The 19,830-nt window shown below is 44.6% G+C and overlaps 1 protein-coding gene across 1 annotated transcript; it reads left to right on the forward strand.

The window, feature by feature from the left end:
* Nucleotides 1-11,602: 11,602 nt before the first annotated feature.
* On the forward strand, nucleotides 11,603-13,915 carry LOC123145095 (protein HOTHEAD). Its single transcript, XM_044564411.1, has 4 exons — nucleotides 11,603-11,725; nucleotides 11,817-12,464; nucleotides 12,601-13,582; nucleotides 13,678-13,915. Exons 1-4 carry the CDS (start codon nucleotides 11,671-11,673, stop codon nucleotides 13,739-13,741), a joined length of 1,749 nt encoding a protein of 582 aa, XP_044420346.1. The 5' UTR covers nucleotides 11,603-11,670; the 3' UTR covers nucleotides 13,742-13,915.
* Nucleotides 13,916-19,830: the final 5,915 nt, after the last annotated feature.

Raw genomic sequence — 19,830 nt, forward strand, 5'->3', positions numbered from 1 at the left:
CCTTTCACACCACGCTTCCTCACTCTCCCTCTCACCGCCTGTTGCTCTCCTTTCCTCTCCTCTCCTTCGATGAGTTGATTGCCACTGCGCCGTCCGCTGACCCCCATCAGCGTCGGCAACAACCGCATCCACGAGCGGTGGGTTGCCAGCTTGGCGAACTCCGGGGTCGATCTCATGCAGGATCTGCACGCGTCGTCTCCTCTCTGCACCACGCCGCCTCGTCCGGCCAATGCGGTGCCGGCCGCTCCGGCTCTGCTGCTGTTTTCGGACCTCGTGGTCCTGGGTTTGGTGGCGCCGCCGAAGAGGGTGTCCACCGCACCGCTGCTCAGAACCGCTGTGGGTGGGGGGAGGGTTTTACCCCCATCCGAGGGTTTTCTCCGGACAGCACAGCAGGCCCATGGACGACAACGCCCTCCTCCCCGACCACACGCGTGGCCATGAGCACCGGGCCAATGCCGACGGCCGTCGGCATTGGCGGCTCCTCCTCCTCTTCGCCCGCCATCTCCTTACCAGCAGGTTTTTCTGCCCGGCCAGCGTATGCTCGAGCTCCACCCACTCTGGTAAGAACCAAATCTCCCCCCTGCTCGTAGATTTGTAGATTAGGGTTTTCATCATTAGTGTGCCAATGAATCGATTGGATTCGATCCCTTCTTGTGCGGTACTATTCATAGGCAGGGTAGTGTTCATGCTTGTTTTGTGTTTGATGTGCATGCTTAGTAGTGTTCATAGGCATGCAAGATTGGTGTGTGCTTAGTGTTCATGATGTACAATGTGTTCATGGGCATGGTAGATAGGTGATGTGTTTGATGTTCATGCTTAGTGCTCATGTGCAACAATGTGTTCATGATGCTAGCCATATTGGTGTTGTCTTTGATGTTCCTGCTTAGTGTTCATGTGCATGTTATCTAGACTGGCGTGTGTTTGATGTTCATGCTTAGGGTTCATGGGCATGCTAGCTATATTTGTGTTGTCTTTGATGTTCCTGCTTAGTGTTCATGATGCTAGTTAGCTACATTGGTGTTCATGATGCTTGTTCTGTGTTTGATGTTCATGCTTTGGGTTCATGGGCATGCTAGCTAGATTGGTGCTGGAATGGGCATGCTATGTTGCATGATTTCATTACGTGCATGGTTTTCATGGTAGGTAGGACTAATGTGTTTGTTACTTTAGGTACTAGTACAAATGTAGCATGCTGCCAATGCCCAGTTACTAATTGCTACTTCTTGAGCTTGCGTTGGTTTTTCCCTTGAAGAGGAAAGGGTGATGCAACAAAGTAGAGATAAGTATTTCCCTCAGTTTGAGAACCAAGGTATCAATTAAGTATGAGGCAACGCACAAATCACCGAATACCTGCACAAACAATCAAACAACTTGCACCCAACGCGATAAAGGGGTTGTCAATCCCTTCACGGTTACTTGCAAAAGTGAGATCTGATAGAGATAGATAAACGATAAAGTAATTTTTTTTGGTATATTTGGTTTATAGATCGGAAAGTATAAGATTGCAAAATAGTAGATCGGAAACTAATATTGTAGATCAAAAACTTATATGATGGAAAATAGACCCAGGGGGCATAGGTTTCACTAGACGCTTCTCTCAAGATAGCAAATAATACGGTGGGTGAACAAATTACTGCCGATATCTAAGGAAATGATCATGAATATAGGCATCAAGTCCGTGTCAAGTAGACCGAAACGATTCTGCATCTACTACTATTACTCCACACATCGATCGACTCCTGCTTGCATCTAGAGTATTAAGTTCATGAAGAACAGAGTAATGCATTAAGTAAGATGACATGATGTAGAGGAATTAACTCAAGCAATATGATGAAAACCCCATCTTTTTATCCTCGATGGCAACAATACAATATGTGCCTGCCCCTACTGTCACTGGGAAAGGACACCGCAAGATTGAACCCAAAGCTAAGCACTTCTCCCATTGCAAGAAAAATCAATCTAGTTGGCCAAACCAAACCAATAGTTCGAAGAGAATTATAAAGATATCAAATCATGCATAAAAGAATTCAGAGAAGATTCAAATAATATTCATAGATAAGCTGATCATAAATCCACAATTCATCGGATCTCGGCAAACACACCTCAAAAAAGTATTACATCGAATAGATCTCCAAGAGCATCGAGGAGAACATGGTATTGAGAATCAAAGAGAGAGAAGAAGCCATCTAGCTACTAGGTATGGACCCGTAGGTCTGTGGTAAACTACTCACGCTTCATTAGAAGGGCAATAGAGTTGATGCAGAAGCCCTCCGTGATCGAATCCCCCTCCGGCAGGGTGCCGGAAAAGGTCCCTAGATGGGATCTCACGGGTACAGAAGGTTGCGGCGGTGGAAAAGTGTTTTCGTGGATGCCTCTGGTGGTTTGGGGATATTTGGGAATATATAGGTGAAAGAATTAGGTCTGGAGGGTCAGGGGGGCCCACAAGGGTGGGGGTGCGCCCTAACCCCCTGGGCGTGCCCTCCGTCCTTGTGGCCGCCTCGTGGCTCCGTTTGGACTCCGTTTGGTATTCTTTTTCTACGAAACTCAGAAACAAGGAAAAAACAAGAACTGGCACCTGGCTCTAGGTTAATAGGTTAGTCCAAGAATAATATAAAATGGCATATTAATGCATATAAACATCCAAAACAGATAATATAATAGCATGGAACAATAAAAAATTATAGATACGTTGGAGACGTATCACTAATCCATATCATCTTACCTGACAAGGTGATGAAGACGGAGCGGGACATGGCTGGAGGAGGAGCCCATGTCATCGCCGACTCCGAGGCCGCCGTGGACTTCATCCCCACGAACCGCTGGCTCAAGAGGGTGAACCTGCCTGGCAGGGTCGCCTTCATGAGCCTGCCACGTTCAAGGGGACGAGCTCCTAGGACCGATGATAATCCCCAAGTGCAGGGAATCATCATAGCAATTACCAAAGGTGGAAGTGATAAGTATGGAGTGTCGAACCCACAAGGAGCTAAAGGTAAGATCAATATTCTCTCAAGTCCTATCTGCCACTGATACGACTCCACGTACACCGAACGTTTGCTTCCAACTAGAAACGAGAAATAAAACTACGTTGTGGGTATGAAGAGGATAACTTTGCATGATATCGGAGAGCTAAAACATAAAAGTATGTGCTGTTATCATAAAGTTAGAATATATTACTAACTATTATAAATAGCGAGTGTGGAATAATGATGGGTCGGTGTGCGGAATTATCCTAGGCAATTGTTAACAAGACCGGTTATCACTATTGCAATTTCATATGAGGGAGAGGCATAAGATAACATACTTTCTCTTCTTGGATCATATGCACTTATGATTGGAACTCTAGCAAGCATCCACAACTACTAAAGATCATTAAGGTAAAACCCAACCATAACATTAAAGCATCAAGTCCCCTTTATCCCATACGCAACAACCCCCTTACTCGGTTTCATGCTTCTGTCACTCAAGCAACCCACTATAAGCGAATCATGAACGTATTGCAGTACCCTACAATGGGAATCCCTCACGCTTGCGTGACACGGAGGGCACAATAGGATAGCACCAAAATAAAACATACAACTCATACCAATCTAGATCATCAATCAACCCAAAGACAAAGGATATCTAGTCAAAACATCATAGGATGGCAACACATCATTGGATCATAATATGTGGCATAAAGCACCATGTTCAAGTAGGGATTACAGCGGGGTGCGGGAGAGTGGACCGCGTAAAAGAGATGAGGATGGTGATGTTGATGAAGACGATCACTGCGGCGATGATTCCCCTCCCGATGGCACTCCGGCGCCACCGAGAGAGAGGAGGAGAGGTTCTCCCTCTGGTCATTGGCCTTCATGGCGATGATGGCCCCTTCGGGATCCTCCTCCATGGCCTCCGGTGATGATGGCCTCCGGTGATGATGGCCCCCTCCGGCAGGGTGCCAGAGAGGGCCTAGATTGATTTCTCATGGCTACAGAGGCTTGCGGTGGCGGAACTTCCGATCTAGGTTATTTTCTGGAGGTTTGGGCATTTATAGGAGAGATTGGCGTCGAGAACAAGTCAGGGGGCCCCAGGGAAGTCCACGAGGCACATGGGCGCGCCCTCCACCCTCATGGGGCCCACGGGACTCCCCTCCAGTAACTCTTCGTTCCATTATTTTTTATATTTTCCAAAAAAATCTCCGTTGATTTTCAGCGCATTCTGAGAACTTTTATTTCTGCACAAAAACAACACAACGGTAGTTCTGCTGAAAACAGCGTCAGTCCGGGTTAGTTCTAATCAAATCATACCAAAATCATATAAAACTATTGTAAACATGGTATGAATACTTCATAAATTATAGATACGTTGGAGATGTATCAACATGCCCAAGCTTAATTCCTGCTCGTCCTCGAGTAGGTAAATGATAAAAGAAATAATTTATGAAGTGTGAATGCTAGCAAGTGCTTAAGTTGATCAACGATAGTTTCAATCACCTTTTCTAGCATCATTATATATCATAACAGTAGTTCAACTCATAAAACTTCTCATGATCAAGTAACAAGCTATTCACATGTGAAAGTATAGATCATATACTTTCTTGAAACTAACAAACCATGCTCTTAGTCATCAAACAATTGTAATTCATCTTTTTTTCAGGAAGGGTCTACGTAAGAGCTTTGATTCAGCAAACTCCACATACTCAACTATCATTTAATCTTTCACAATTGCTAGCACTCACGTGATATTTATGGGTTCAAAGTTTTAATCAGACACAGAGAAAGATAGGGGCTTATAGTTTCGCTTCCCAACCTTTTACCTTAAGGGTAATGTAAACAATAATACTTTATGAAAACCTACATCCAAGTGGATATATATATATATATCCGGATCGCTCCAACACAAAGTGCTTGCCAAAGGAAAAAGTGTAAAAAGGAAAGGTGAAAATCACCATGACTCATGTATAAGGGTAGAAGGTAAAAGTAAAAGATAGGCCCTTCGCAGAGGGAAGCAGAGGTTGTCATGCGCTTTTATGGTTGGATGCACAAAATTTTAATGCAAAAGAACGTCACTTTATATTGCCGCTTGTGATAAAGACCTTTATTATGCAGTCCATCGCTTTTATTTCTTCCCTATCACAAGTTTGTATAAAACTTATTTTCTTCACACTAATAGATCATACATATTTAAGGAGCAATTTTTTATTGCATGCACCGATGACAACTTACTTGAAGGATCTTACTCAATCCATAGGTAGGTATGGTGGACTCTCATGGCAAAACTGGGTTAAGGAATGTTTGGAAGCACAAGTAGTATCTCTACTTGGTGCAAATATTTTGGTTAGCGTGAGAGGGAAAGGCAAGCTCAACATGTTGGATGATCCAAGACAATATAACGTTTCGGATATAGGAAAACATAATCCATTAAGTTGTCTTCCTTGTCCAACATTAACTTTTTAGCATGTCATATTTTAATGAGTGCTCACAATTACAAAAGATGTCCAAGATAGTATATTTATATGTGAAATCTCTCTTCCTTCAATATTCTTTCATGAATTGTCCAAGTGACCAATTCTGCGTTTGCTAACATTCAATAAGTTTACTACCTATACTTATTATGTGTGAAGTCATTACTCCCCATGTTATAAGCATATGAAACGTATATAAATTCAGATTTATGATATTCAATTCATTCAACCATTTACTCATAGGATATACGTGAAGCACGTGAGTAAATGACAAACTACTCCAAAAACATATAAGTGAAGAACACTGAGTAGTCAAATAATTAACTAGCCATGGGAGGATTCTTTTTTTTCAAGATTTCAGATCCAATAATTTTATTCAAACAACAAGTAAAATTGAAAATACACTCCAAGCAAAACACATATCATGTGACGAATAAAAATATAGCTCCGAGTAAGGTATACCGATAGTTTTGAACACGAAAGAGGGGATGCCTTCCAGGGCATCCCCAAGCTTAGGCGCTTGAGTCTTCCTTGAATATTACCTTGGGGTGCCTTGGTCATCCCCAAGCTTAGGGTCTTTCCACTCCTTATATTCCTCATATCGATATCTCACCCAAAGCTTGAAAACTTCAATCACACAAAACTTAACGAAACTTCGTGAGATGGGTTAGTATGATAAAGAGTAAACCATTCACTTTGGTACTGTCAAAGACAAGGTTCATAATTATTCTCACACAATGTCTACTGTACCATATCATTTCTACAATTTATATTAAGAAATATAAGCCATAGAAACTAGAAAACAAGCAAACTATGCAATGAAAACAGAATCTGTCAGAAACAGAATAGTCTGTAATGATCTGAACAGCAACCATACTTCTGCTACTCCAAAAATTATGAAATAAATTGGTGCACATGAGGAATTTGTCTATTAATCTTCTGCAAAAAGAATCAACTCAAAATCACTCTTCTGTAAAACATGACAGCTAATCTCGTGAGCGAAAAGTTTCAGTTTTTTATAGCAAGATCACATTAACTTTCACCCAAGTCTTCCCAAAGGTCTTACTTGGCACTTTATTAAAATAAAAGCTATAAAACATGATTACTACAATAGCTTAATCATGTAAACACACAAAAACATTAAGGGTAAATATTGGGTTGTCTCCCAACAAGCGCTTTTGTTTAATACCTTTTAGCTAGGCTTGATGATTTCAATGATGCTCACATAAAAGATAAGAATTGAAACATAAAGAGAGCATCATGAAGAATATGACTAGCACATTTAAATCTAACCCACTTCCAATGCCTCACACAATTTATAGGAATAAGAATCAACTAGCATAGGAAGGCAAAACAAGTATAACTTCAAAACTTTAAGCACATAGAGAGGAAACTTGATATATTTGCAACTCCTACAAGCATGTATTCCTCCCTCATAATAATTTTCAGTAGCATCATGAATGAGTTCAAAAATATAACCATCACATAAAGCATTATTTTCATGATCTACAAGCATAGAAATTTTACTACTCTCCACATAAGCAAAATTCTTCTTATTCGAAATAGTGGGAGCAAACTCAACAAAATAACTGTTATGTGAGGCATAATCCAATTGAAAATTAAAATCATGATGACAAGTTTCATGGTTAACTTAACATTATTCTTTATAGCATACATGTCATCACAATAATCATCATAGATAGCAACTTTGTTCTCATAATCAATTGGAACCTCTTCTGAAATAGTGGAATCATTACTAACTAAAGTCGACACTCTTCCAAATCCACTTTCATAAATATCACACTAAGATTCAACACCCTCCAAAGTAGTGGGATCACTAATTCCTAAAGTTGACACTCTTCCAAACCCGCTTTACATGATAGTATTATTCATACTCCAAAAGATATAAGTGAAGTTCATGGAGCATTCTACAATTAATATAGACTAACCAATATCCAAGCTCAAAATATATAAGTGAAGCACACGAAGCATTCTATAAAACCATACTCAAAAGATTTAAGTGAAGCACAAAGAGCATTCTATAAGGTCATACTCAAAAGATATAAGTGAAGCACATGAAGCATTCTATAAATCGATCAATGTCTATCTCATACTAGCATGGTTCTTAAGGAAAAAGAAAAACACAAAGGACACAAATCATGTGAACAAAACAAAAACCGAGGTATACCGATAATTGTTGAAGAAGAAAGATCGGATGCCAACCGGGGTATCCCCAAGCTTAGGTGGTTGAGTATCCTTGGAATATTTACTTGGGGTGCCTTGGGCATCCCCAAGCTTGAACTCTTGCCTCTCTTTATTCTTCTCACATCTGTAACTCCTCGTTCTTCAAAGACTTCATCCACAAAAACTTAACAAAACTTTGTGAGATCGTTAGTATACTAAAGCAAATCACTACCTTTAGGTACTGTTGCAAACTCATTCCAATTTCATATTAGCACTTTATCTACTGTATTCCAACTTCACCATGGTTCATACCCCCCGATACTACCCATAGATTCATCAAAATAAGCGATCAACACATAGAAAACAGAATCTGTCTAGAACAGGACAGTCTGTAGTAATCTGGAAATTTAGTAAACTTCTGTAACTCCAAAAATTTCTAAAAAAATATGAAAATTTAAAAAAATTGTACAGAAGCAATGTGCAAAAAGTTTCAGACCCATTTGACTTTCCAGTAAAAAATGTAAATTCACACGCTATAGCCAAAGTTTCTGTTTTTGTACTGCACATAGTAAACAAGCAATCTAATCATCCTAAAACCAAAGCTTGGCACATTATTTTTATAATACAATGGATATATACAAGGGGATAATTATTTTCAGAAAATCTTCCATGAAATGTTTTACATTGTTTCCACGAGCATGAACACAAGTGTTCAAGGTCGACCCTCACTTCTCCAATGCATAACCTTCCAATCACTTCTCTTATTGAAAAACTTTTTAGGCATGAGAGGCAAGTAATTTTTTTTGTATTCTCATTCTTTTAATTTTTTTGTATATTTCACCCACAACTAAAAAGAAACAGAAAGGAAAAATAAAATCTACTTAGTGAAGAAAGCAAACAAGCACACACGAGAATATCAACCCACGCTATTGCTCCCCGGCAACGGCGCCAGAAAAGAGCTTGATAATCCCCAAGTGCAGGGAATCATCATAGCAATTACCAAAGGTGGAAGTGATAAGTATGGAGTGTTGAACCCACAAGGAGCTAAAGGTAAGATCAATATTCTCTCAAGTCCTATCTGCCACTGATACGACTTTACGTACACTGAACGTTTGCTTCCAACTAGAAACGAGAAATAAAACTACGTTGTGGGTATGAAGAGGATAACTTTGCACGATATCAGAGAGCTAAAACATAAAAGTATGTGCTGTTATCATAAAGTCAGAATATATTACTAAATATTATAAATAGCGAGTGTGGAATAATGATGGATCGGTGTGCGGAATTATCCTAGGCAATTGTTAACAAGACCGGTAATCACTATTACAATTTCATATGAGGGAGAGGCATAAGCTAACATTCTTTCTCTTCTTTGATCATATGCACTTATGATTGGAACTCTAGCAAGCATCCGCAACTACTAAAGATCATTAAGGTAATACCCAACCATAGCATTAAAGCATCAAGTCCCCTTTATCTCATACGCAACAACCCCCTTACTCGGGTTTATGCTTCTGTCACTCAAGCAACCCACTATAAGCGAATCATGAACATATTGCAACACCCTACAACGGGAATCCCTCACACTTGCGCGACACGAAGGGCACAGTAGGACAACACCAAAATAAAACATACAACTCATACCAATCTAGATCATCAACCAACCCAAAGACAAAGGATATCTACTCAAAACATCATAGGATGGCAACACATCATTGGATCATAATATGTGGCATAAAGCACCATGTTCAAGAAGGGATTACAGCGGGGTGCGGGAGAGTGGACCGCGTAAAAGAGATGAGGATGGTGATGATGATGGTGATGTTGATGAAGACGATCACCGCGGCGATGATTCCCCTCCCGATGGCACTCCGGCGCCACCGAGAGAGAGGAGGAGAGGTTCTCCCCCTTGTGCTTCCTCCTCCATGGCCTCCCCCTAGATGGGGAGAGGTTCTCCCTCTGGTCCTTGGCCTTCATGGCGATGATGGCCCCTTCGGGATCCTCCTCCATGGCCTCCGGTGATGATGGCCTCCGGTGATGATGGCCCCCTCCGGCAGGGTGCCAGAGAGGGCCTAGATTGATTTCTCATGGCTACAGAGGCTTGCGGTGGCGGAACTTCCGATCTAGGTTATTTTCTGGAGGTTTGGGCATTTATAGGATAGGTTGGCGTCGAGAACAAGTCAGGGGGCCCCACGGGAAGTCCACGAGGCACAGGGGCATGCCCCAGGGGGTGGGCGCGCCCTCCACCCTCGTGGGGCCCACGGGACTCCCCTCCAGTAACTCTTTGTTCCATTATTTTTTATATTTTCCAGAAAAATTCTCCGTTGATTTTCAGCGCATTCCGAGAACTTTTATTTCTGCACAAAAATAACACCACGGTAGTTCTGCTGAAAACAGCGTCAGTCCGGGTTAGTTCTAATCAAATCATACCAAAATCATATAAAACTATTGTAAACATGGCATGAATACTTCATAAATTATAGATATGTTGGAGACGTATCAACCGACCATGAGGAGGGGTCCCGAGAGCCGCGTCGCTTTTACGTGCAAATCAAGGACGATGAGGATCTCGCCATGCTTGTCTTCCCTCCCAAGTTCGTGGAGGTGATGAAGGAGTGGCTGGCGGTCAAGCTACCGTGCGTCGTCAGGCTCTCGGCGAACAAGTGGTGCAAGTTCTGGGTTCAGGTCCAAAACTTCGAGGGGCAGATGGTGCTTGGCTGGGGCTGGCAGTACTTCTTCGAGCGCCACAAGATCGTCCCCAACGACCTCGTCGTGCTGCGCATCTCCGGCCTAAGACTGAGGGTCCAAATCTACAACCACGAAAGCTCCATCAGGTGCAGGGTGAATTGCAGTAGGCACAGCTGCATCGGTGACTTTGCTTTCGTCCTCTGAACTTGTTTGTATGAACTTGTAGTTAGTTTGCTGCGGTGATGGGAGAACTTGCTGTGAACTTGTTATTATTTTGTCCAGGATTCAGCACCTTGTGGTGAAGCAGGGGGCATGGGATACCCCTAATGTCTTTAAAATTATGCCTGTTAGCAATATGTCTGTTTAGTTGCTTGTTTATCTGTTGTTAGCTGTTCTTTACTTGCTAGTTTATGTGCTGTTAGTGCTCTGCCTGCTGTTGTGCCTAATGTGGTGGTAAGGCCACATCATTTAAATGGGGTGAGCAGAACACAAATGTGTATGCAGCCAAACAGCTGTGGTCTGCATCTGCTCACCCTTTAAGTACAAATACGAGCAACCAAACAGCCGACCCTAAAGTGGTCATTGATGCAATACGGGCAACCAAACAACATGCATATGTTGATTTGTTGCCTGTTTTTGGTGAACCAAACTCTGATGAGATGTGGCTGAAATGCAGACACTATTCACTCTAGACAACCAAACACATGCTAAGAAATCCACAAAGTTAACACATCTTTTTCTTTTCTTTTGCGAAACACTGGTTAAACTGTTTTATGACTACACAACGAGCACCTTTTTCCTCTCTAGGGAATATATATTCACCTTTGGTCAATACTACCTAGTAAAAAATGATCAAAAATACTCCCTCTGTCTAAAAAATAAGCGACTCAATTTTGTACTAGCTTTAGTATAAAGTTAGTACTAAGTTAGTACAAAGTTGAGTCACTTATTTTGGGACGTATGGAGTACCTGATAAAAAATGATCTTGTTAGTTGTCAAGAGTTAATCTGATGGTGTATATTGGAGTAGCTATACATTCTCCACAAAACCCTGGCGTTTGTTTGCCGGTAGTAGAAATAGCAGAAAGTACGGGACAGAGTATCATAGCCGAACCCGTCGAACAAATTTAGCCGACGCAAAGGCTGCGGAGCACCAAGAGCGGAGGCTTGTTCCAGTAGCATGCGCCTAGTGCTACGCCGTGGAACTACCAACCCATGCAAGATGCAACACAACGGTTTCTTTTGAAAACTTGGATTGCTTGGCCAGTATGGCAGTATATAAAGGACATCCGATACTGCAAGTCAGCCACATCAGACACAGAAGTTCTCAGCGCAGGCAGCACAAGGTCACAAGCCATGGCATTCTTCATCGCCACCATGTTGCTTGGACTCCTCTCCGTCTCTCAACCAGGTGCTCAATCTTCTTCCGCTACCCATTTCAGTCGCATTCTTGAGCATTTGCGTTGTGCGGCGTTGCTGATTCTTGCGACTGTGCATGGCAGCGCGAGGTGTAAACTACACGTTCATGAGGGAGGCGATGCACGCGCCGCCGGTGACCTACTACGACTACATCGTCATCGGGGGCGGCACGGCGGGCTGCCCGCTGGCGGCGACGCTGTCCAGGCGCTACCGCGTGCTGCTGCTGGAGCGCGGCGGGTCGCCGTACGACGACGACCGCGTGCTCAACATGGCGCACTTCTCCGACGTGCTCTCGGACACGTCCGCGTCGTCCCCGTCGCAGCGGTTCGTGTCCGAGGACGGCGTGATCAACTCGCGGCCGCGGGTGCTGGGCGGCGGCAGCTGCCTCAACGCCGGCTTCTTCACGCGCGCCGGCGTCGGCTACACGAGGGCCGTCGGCTGGGACGCCAGCGAGGTGCTCAGCGCCTACAGGTGGGTGGAGGACGTGGTGGCGTTCCAGCCGGAGCTGGGGCCGTGGCAGGCGGCGGTGCGGCGCGGGCTCCTGGAGACCGGGGTGGTGCCGGACAACGGGTTCACGTACGACCACATCCCCGGCACCAAGGTCGGCGGGTCCATCTTCGACCCCGACGGCCGGCGCCACACGGCGGCCGACCTGCTGCAGTACGCGCGCCCCGAAGGGATCGACGTGCTTCTCCGGGCCCGAGTGGCCAGGATCTTGTTCAGTTACAAAGGTAGTCTTGTTTAAAGATTGCACTGCCAACTGACCGTCAAGTTCGTTAACGGTATAAAGTCAAGCAATATTGCCGTGGCGCGAATGATTTGGTCGACGAGTTCGGGCGCCAACGAGTTTTGTTTTTTGGTTTGCAGGGACCAAGCCCGTGGCGCGCGGCGTGGTGTACCGCGACTCGCTGGGCATCGTTCACGTGGCGTACCTCAACCAGGGCGACGCCAACGAGATCATCCTGTCGGCGGGGGCGCTGGGCAGCCCGCAGCTGCTGATGCTCAGCGGCGTCGGGCCCTCCGACCACCTCCGGTCGTTCGGCCTCGACGTCGTCGTCGACAACCCCGGGGTCGGGCAGGGCATGTCCGACAACCCCATGAACGCCATCTACGTGCCGTCGCCGTCGCCCGTCGAGGTGTCGCTCATCCAGGTCGTCGGCATCACCAGGTTCGGCAGCTACATCGAGGGCGCCAGCGGGTCCGACTGGACCACGCGCACCGCCTCCTCCAGCGGCGACGGCGCGCGACAAGCCCGCGTCTTCGGCATGTTCTCCCCGCAGACGGGGCAGCTCCCGACGGTGCCCCCGAAGCAGCGCACACCGGAGGCCATCGCGCGCGCCGTGGAAGCCATGAGTCAGGTGCCGGACGCAGCGCTCCGCGGCGGCTTCATCCTGGAGAAGGTCCTCGGCCCGCAGTCCACGGGCAGCCTCGCGCTCCGCAACCTGGACCCCGACGACAACCCCATCGTCCAGTTCAACTACTTCGCCCACCCGGACGACCTCCGGCGCTGCGTCGCCGGCATCGAGGCCATCGAGCGGGTCATCCGCTCCAGGTCGTTCTCGCGGTTCGCGTACCCCAACTTCGCGTTCCCGGCGATGCTCAACGTCACGGCGGAGTTCCCGGCGAACCTGATGCGCGTGCGCGGCGGCAGCGACCCCGCGGCGCTGGAGCGGTTCTGCAGGGACACCGTCATGACCATCTGGCATTACCACGGCGGGTGCCAGGTCGGTAGAGTCGTCGACCGCGACTACCGGGTCCTCGGCATTGATGCGCTGCGCGTCATCGACGGCTCCACGTTCAATGCCTCGCCGGGGACCAACCCGCAGGCCACCGTCATGATGCTCGGCAGGTAGTGTTTCCTCTCGTTTCACGGTGATTTTTGGCAGTGTTCGTGCCACGATGGATCAACTGATGCGCGCCCGTGCTTTGTAACCTGATGGACAGGTACATGGGAGTCAAAATCGAGAAGGAGAGGACGCTGATCGAAGGAGGAGCGAGAAAACTGTAGCGGGGTATAACCACTAGGCTGTTATCTGCGTACAGGCGTACTGCAGTTGCTATTTGCTTTCTGGATTCTTTTAGGAGTCTCCATACAGAGTGGAATGCTAATTGTAATTGATGAAGTTTTACAAATTGTGTAAGCCAATGCCGCACCTTATTGTGAGATTTGTCGATGCGTTAACCGAATCTATGTACTAAACCTGCTTTGGCTGTGTGCATCATGATGCTGCAGAGGCCTAGGCCTTCCCCCTTTTCGGGGAAAAAAAGGTGTACTAAATTTGCTACAAGAATGTGGCTATTTTATTGCTAGAATGGTGAGGAAACAAAAAACTTTTTTTAGAACAGGAAAAAAGCTTGACTTGCCAAAAATATAGCTTGACGCTGCCGGGGACATCTCTGTCATTGCCGTCACCATCAACTTCTCCTGCATTCTCATGATGGTGATGTATGAGTAGTTCATCCTCGGGGGCTGAGAGTATGTATTGGTAGCTATGTTTTTTTATCTCTTTCTTTCTCTCTCATGTTTTTGATGGGTTTGATCTTGATGTATCATGAGCTTTATTAATAAAGTTGGATCGTATGGTCTTCATCTCACTTTATTCTTTTTTTTTGGTGAATTGGATCTTGCTATTTGAAGTTTCTTTATGTTGGATTGAATATTTTGGATTTGAGATTACATGATGCATGTCTAGTAATTAACTTGCAGATACCCATAGTGACATTAGAGTACTCTTAGCATAAAGGTTGAACGATAAGTATTATATGTGTCGTCATAGTACAATTTCCGGGATTGTCCTGGCACTTTGTGGGTGGTTCAATAGATCAAGATTGGAAAGACAATATGCAATTGCATCCTACTTCCTCTGATAGAAATAGAAACTTTGGAGTGATTCTTTTGCTGCACTCTAAGGGATTAGCATGCGATTTAATTATGTTAATAATGTTGAGAGATGGCACTAGCGAAAGTATGAACCCTAGGCCTTGTTTCCAAGCATCCAGACACCATTTTTACGCACTTTTGTTACTTGCTACCTTACTATTTTTATTTGTTTAGGTTACAAAAATATATTTCTACCATCCATATTACACATCTATTATCATCCATTCGCCAAACTAGTGCATCTATAGAACTGACGATTGTATTAGGTGTGTTGGGGACATAAAAGACCACTTGTATTTCCTTGCAGGGTTGTTTGAGAGAGAACCACCTTCATCCTACATCTCTCATGGATTAATAAATCTTAGGTCATCCACTTGAGGAAACTTTGCTACTTTCTACAAAACTTTACGCTTGGAGGTCCAACAAAGTCTACAAGAATAAAGTTGCGTGGTAGACATCATCGCCACATTCTAGAGGGTGTCGTCGTTCTACATGAAACCTTACATGAAATTCATTAAAAGAAACTTGATGGAGTTGTCTTCAATGTGGATTTTGAGAAGGCTTATGATAAAGTTAAGTGGCCATTTCTGCAACAGGCCCTGTGTATGAAGGGTTTCAAATCGGCCTGGAGGAAGCAGATCGAAGCCTTTGTACAAGGAGGCAGTGTCGGGATCGGGGTAAATGATGATGTAGGTCATTATTTCCAGACACAAAAAGGACCACGTCAGGGGGATCCGGTGTGTCCTATCCAGTTCAAGATTGTTACACATATGTTGGTGGTGCTCATTGGTAGAGCCAAAGAGGAAGGCTAGGTCGGAGGGCTCATCCCACATCTCGTGGATGGGGGGTGCGTCCATACTACAATACGCTGATCATACAATAATTTTCATGGAGCATGACATGGCAAAAGCAAGAAATATGAAGCTGATTTTATGTCTTTTTGAACAACTATCTAGGCTAATTTTTTCATAAAAGTGTTATTCGGGAGCACTTAGGAGGAACAGGAAACTACAAAGTTGTTCGGTTGTGGAATTGGATGCCTTCGTTTTTGTTATATTGGGATCCCAAGTCATCATCGAAAATTGACCGACAAAGAACGAAAATGCATTGAAGATCAATTTGAGAAGAAGCTAAGTTGATGGAAGGGAAAACTTATGTCTTATGGGGGTTAGCTCATTCTTATTTAATTATGTGCGTACGAGCATGCCGATGTTCATGTTATCTTTGAAATACCCATAGGGGCATGAAAAAGATTGGACTTGTATCGATCGTGATTTTTTTGGCAAAGTGATGAGAATAAAACAAAATACAGACAAACTAAGTGGGACATATTATGTAGGCCTAAAGACCAAGGGGGTTTGGGGATTGAAAATCCCGAAGTAAAGAATAATATCTACTTAGAAAGTGGTTATATCGGCTCTCCTCAGAGGAGGAGGGGGTGTGGGTACAACTATTGTGTAGCAAATATCTGTATTCTAAAACCTTAGCACAAGTTACGGCACAACCGAATGATTCTCCCTTTTGGAAGGGGTTGATGGGAACTAAGGCGTTGTCTTCAACACGAGTAAATTTATCATTGGCAATGGGCGCACAACTAGATTCTGGGAGGACACTTAGCTAGGGAGACATCTCTAGCTTTACATTATTCAACGATAATATTGTACACGTAAAGACACATTTATAAGTATAATACTAGGTTCGATTCCCTTGAACATTCAGTTCAGACAGACACTAGTTTGGGAACGATGGGATACATGGCTATATCTAGTGCGTAGGTAGATGGAGGTCAACTTGTCTAATGAGCCAGATGTATTCTGATGGAAACTTTCAGTTTCACGCATGTTCTCAGTCAAATCTATGCGTGTGGACATGATTAATAATGGACCAATCCCCTGATCTATTCATATATGGAAAATAAAGGCACCTCTAAAAATCAAGATTCTTATATGATTTATGCATAAGGGAGTGATTCTGACTAAGAACAATATGGCAAAACATAGGTGGGAGGGGAGTAAGCGATATTGTTTTTGCGATCATGAGGAAATGATTCAACATCTATTTCTCATATGCCCACTAGCCAAATTATTGTGGCGAACAATACACGTTTCCTTTAGTGTTGCTCCACCGAATAATTGTATCTCCAATCTGTTCGGTAACTAGTTAGATGGAGTTGAGCCTAATACATCAACACTATTTTGCATGTGAGTTGTGCATTACTTTGAGCAATTTGGAACTGTTGGAGTGACGTTGTATTTAACAGGACAGATATAACAAACTTTTTGCAGGTTATCTACTGGACGTCTGGATGGATCAGTACGTGGTCATTACTACACCGTGCGGAAGTGAGAGATCTTATGGCTTTGGGTGCAACCGATGGGAGACACTAGCACAAGCTACATACAACCGGTTTGGATGACGATCCAATAATAGGATATGTGTTTAGGCACTCTGTCCTATTTCTGCCTATTGTGGTTATAACATACTTCCGGAATGATGATATACGAGATAGAGTTGGGGTAGCACCAATTGAAGAGAAGCTTGTCCAACATCGTCTGAGATGGTTTGGGCATATTCAGGGAAGGCCTGCAGAAGCTCCAGTGCATAGAGGACGGCTAAAGCGTGCAGGTAATGTCAATAGAGGTCCGGGTAGACCGAATTTAACAGAGACGAGTCCGTAAAGAGAGATCTGAAGGACTGGAGTATCACCAAAGAACTAACTATGGACATGGGTTCATGGAAGCTTGCTATCCATGTGCTAGAACCATGAGTTGGTCGCGAGATCTGATGGGTTTCACCTCTAGCCTACCCCAACTTGTCTGGGACTAAAGGTTTCATTATTATTATTATTATTGTTGTTGTTACATACTTCTTCGATTTTCTTTATGTACCTAAGATGATACTCATACCTTTATGCTCTATCCGTTTAAATAAATGGTTGTGTGCATCACTTGATGCAGAGGCATGGGTTTCGTCCTTTTTAAAACATTTAGAATCCAGGTGGCCACCACATTACAATCCTATAGTTTTCTATTTTTGTGTATCCTTAATCTCGTGATTGTGAGGCCCAATCTATAGCATGGTAGAGGCTTATCTTACTACCAAGACACATTCGAATCTAGCTCAAAAAAGAAAAGGGAAAATCTACACAAGAAGTGAAAATGCCAGCAGACCCAATTTTATTGGGGCTTGAAAAGCTTGTAAAGATGATCACGAAGGTCGGTTATCCTATATCCTAGAGATGAAAAAGTTCATTCTCAGAACATTCACTACAAAAAAATACACTTCCGTGATGATACGTGTTTGTCACAGTAGGTCGCGTTTTTTGTCATGCATGTACATCCATGACGATTTTATGACAGAATCAAGATAGTCATACCTGTGCTGTCGTAGAAGTGTTCCATGACATTACCAAAATTATCATCACGGAAGTGTCCACTTCCATGACGATAAATCGCGCGTCACAGAAGTGCTTTCGTCAAGGGTGACCGACACGTGGCATCCACCGTAACGGAACGCCGTTAAGCTATCGGGTCGGGTTTTGGATCCGATAACCCGTTAACAACCCCGACCAATGGGAAATTTCCACGTGTAAAATTCTTATTGGCCGGACGAAACACGTGTCAGCTCATCAGTGGGTCAGATAGGCGCCTATGATATGTCGACACGGCCACGGCCCACCACTAGCCCATTTAGCTTACAAAGCCGGTCCGTTTGACTTGGTCAAAAGTTAACGGGCTGGCCCATGAAAAGCCTGTTAACGGTCTCATCGCAAATAGCCCATTTTACGGCCCGTTAGGCCCTAAAGGAAATCGGCCCAACAACGTCATGTGGGCCGTCGAATATAACACCAGCCCATTTCACTTTCGGCCCATGTATGGCCCATGACGTCATTCGGCCCATATGAGGCCTTCGTATCTTTTGGCCCTTCACAGGCCCACGGTGACTCTAGCCCATAATGAACAGTAATTTTATTTATACCCGTTAACGGCCCGTGATTTACATGGGCCATTTCCAGCCCGTGTTAGCTTTCGGCCTATTGACGACCCATACGTTCTTGGGCTCCTTTTCGGCCCTCGATTACTTCCGGCCCGTTACTGGCCTATTCCCCTAATGGGCCAAATTCGGCCCATGGCAAGAGTCGGCCCGTTACTGGCCTGTTCCCCTAATGGGCCAAATTCGGCCCATGGCAAGAGTCGGCCCATTACTGGCCTGTTACCCTAATGGGCCAAATTCGGCCCATGGCAAGAGTCGGCCCGTTTCTGGCTTGTTAACCCGTTGCGCCGTTTCCAGCCCGTCCTATATTCTAGCCCATTAACGACCCGTTATGCCTGTGACAGAAATAAGCCTTTGCTATCCTATGGCCTGTTAACGGCCTGTTACCGTGCTGGGCCGATACCAATTACGCCCGATTACGGCCCATGTAGACCCATTTATCCGACGGCCCGAGGCCCACCGATTACAGGCCCATTTATCGACGGCCCGTAGGAGACCCATGGATCCTACGGCCCGTATATGGCCCATGGTAGTTGCGGCCACTAGCAAACCAGGGAAAAAGAAGACTAGGAAATAAATAAGGCCAAAACTAACGCTAGGCTATTAAGGCGATTGCACAGATTACATCCACTCGGCATCAAAGATCGCCACCAGTGCAAATATAGGGAACACCCTACACTATACAAAAATGGCTTGCTGTTTTCTTCAGCCGGTGGCTGCACGTTAAGAATAAATTTTGTATCGCACCAAAACAAATTACAACTATATAACAAAAGGAAGGTTGGCATAAAACTTAACAGTCTAGCAGATAAATGCACCACCAGAAGTTCAGAAGCTCAGTTCATTTGGCCTGACTGTTACGTTTTCATGCTGTATTGTCCGATGGAGCACCATAACCCTCGCCTTCATTCCCCTAGGCTCCTGAACAACATAGCAAATGTCTGATAGTCTGGTTTCAAAACCATGCACATCTTGACGACATTGAGCAATGTTTCTCCTTGTTTCACAAAGGGTCTCTGTTAGGGAATGGACTTGTGTCTGGAGCGCAGATACAACATTGCTTTGAGCTTGCATATCTTGACCATGAGGCAGTTTGGACGATATTGCCTTAACAACCAACCCAGTATTACGCAGGAACGTGCTTTTGGCACTGTTAGTGGACAGGTACTAACCCACTGCAGCAAGAGCTGACATTGCGGTTATAGTTGCCTCGCCACCTTCAG

The sequence above is a fragment of the Triticum aestivum genome, chromosome 6D, assembly GCF_018294505.1.
Source record: "Triticum aestivum cultivar Chinese Spring chromosome 6D, IWGSC CS RefSeq v2.1, whole genome shotgun sequence".
Taxonomy (NCBI): domain Eukaryota; kingdom Viridiplantae; phylum Streptophyta; class Magnoliopsida; order Poales; family Poaceae; genus Triticum; species Triticum aestivum.

Bases quoted from the DNA above. Each gene is read 5' to 3' on its own strand.
- LOC123145095 (XM_044564411.1), top strand. From the start codon at position 11,671: ATGGCATTCTTCATCGCCACCATGTTGCTTGGACTCCTCTCCGTCTCT. The intron at 11,726-11,816 runs GTGCTCAATCTT...TGTGCATGGCAG, and splicing joins CCTCTCCGTCTCTCAACCAG to CGCGAGGTGTAAACTACACG. The intron at 13,583-13,677 runs GTAGTGTTTCCT...CCTGATGGACAG, and splicing joins ACCGTCATGATGCTCGGCAG to GTACATGGGAGTCAAAATCG.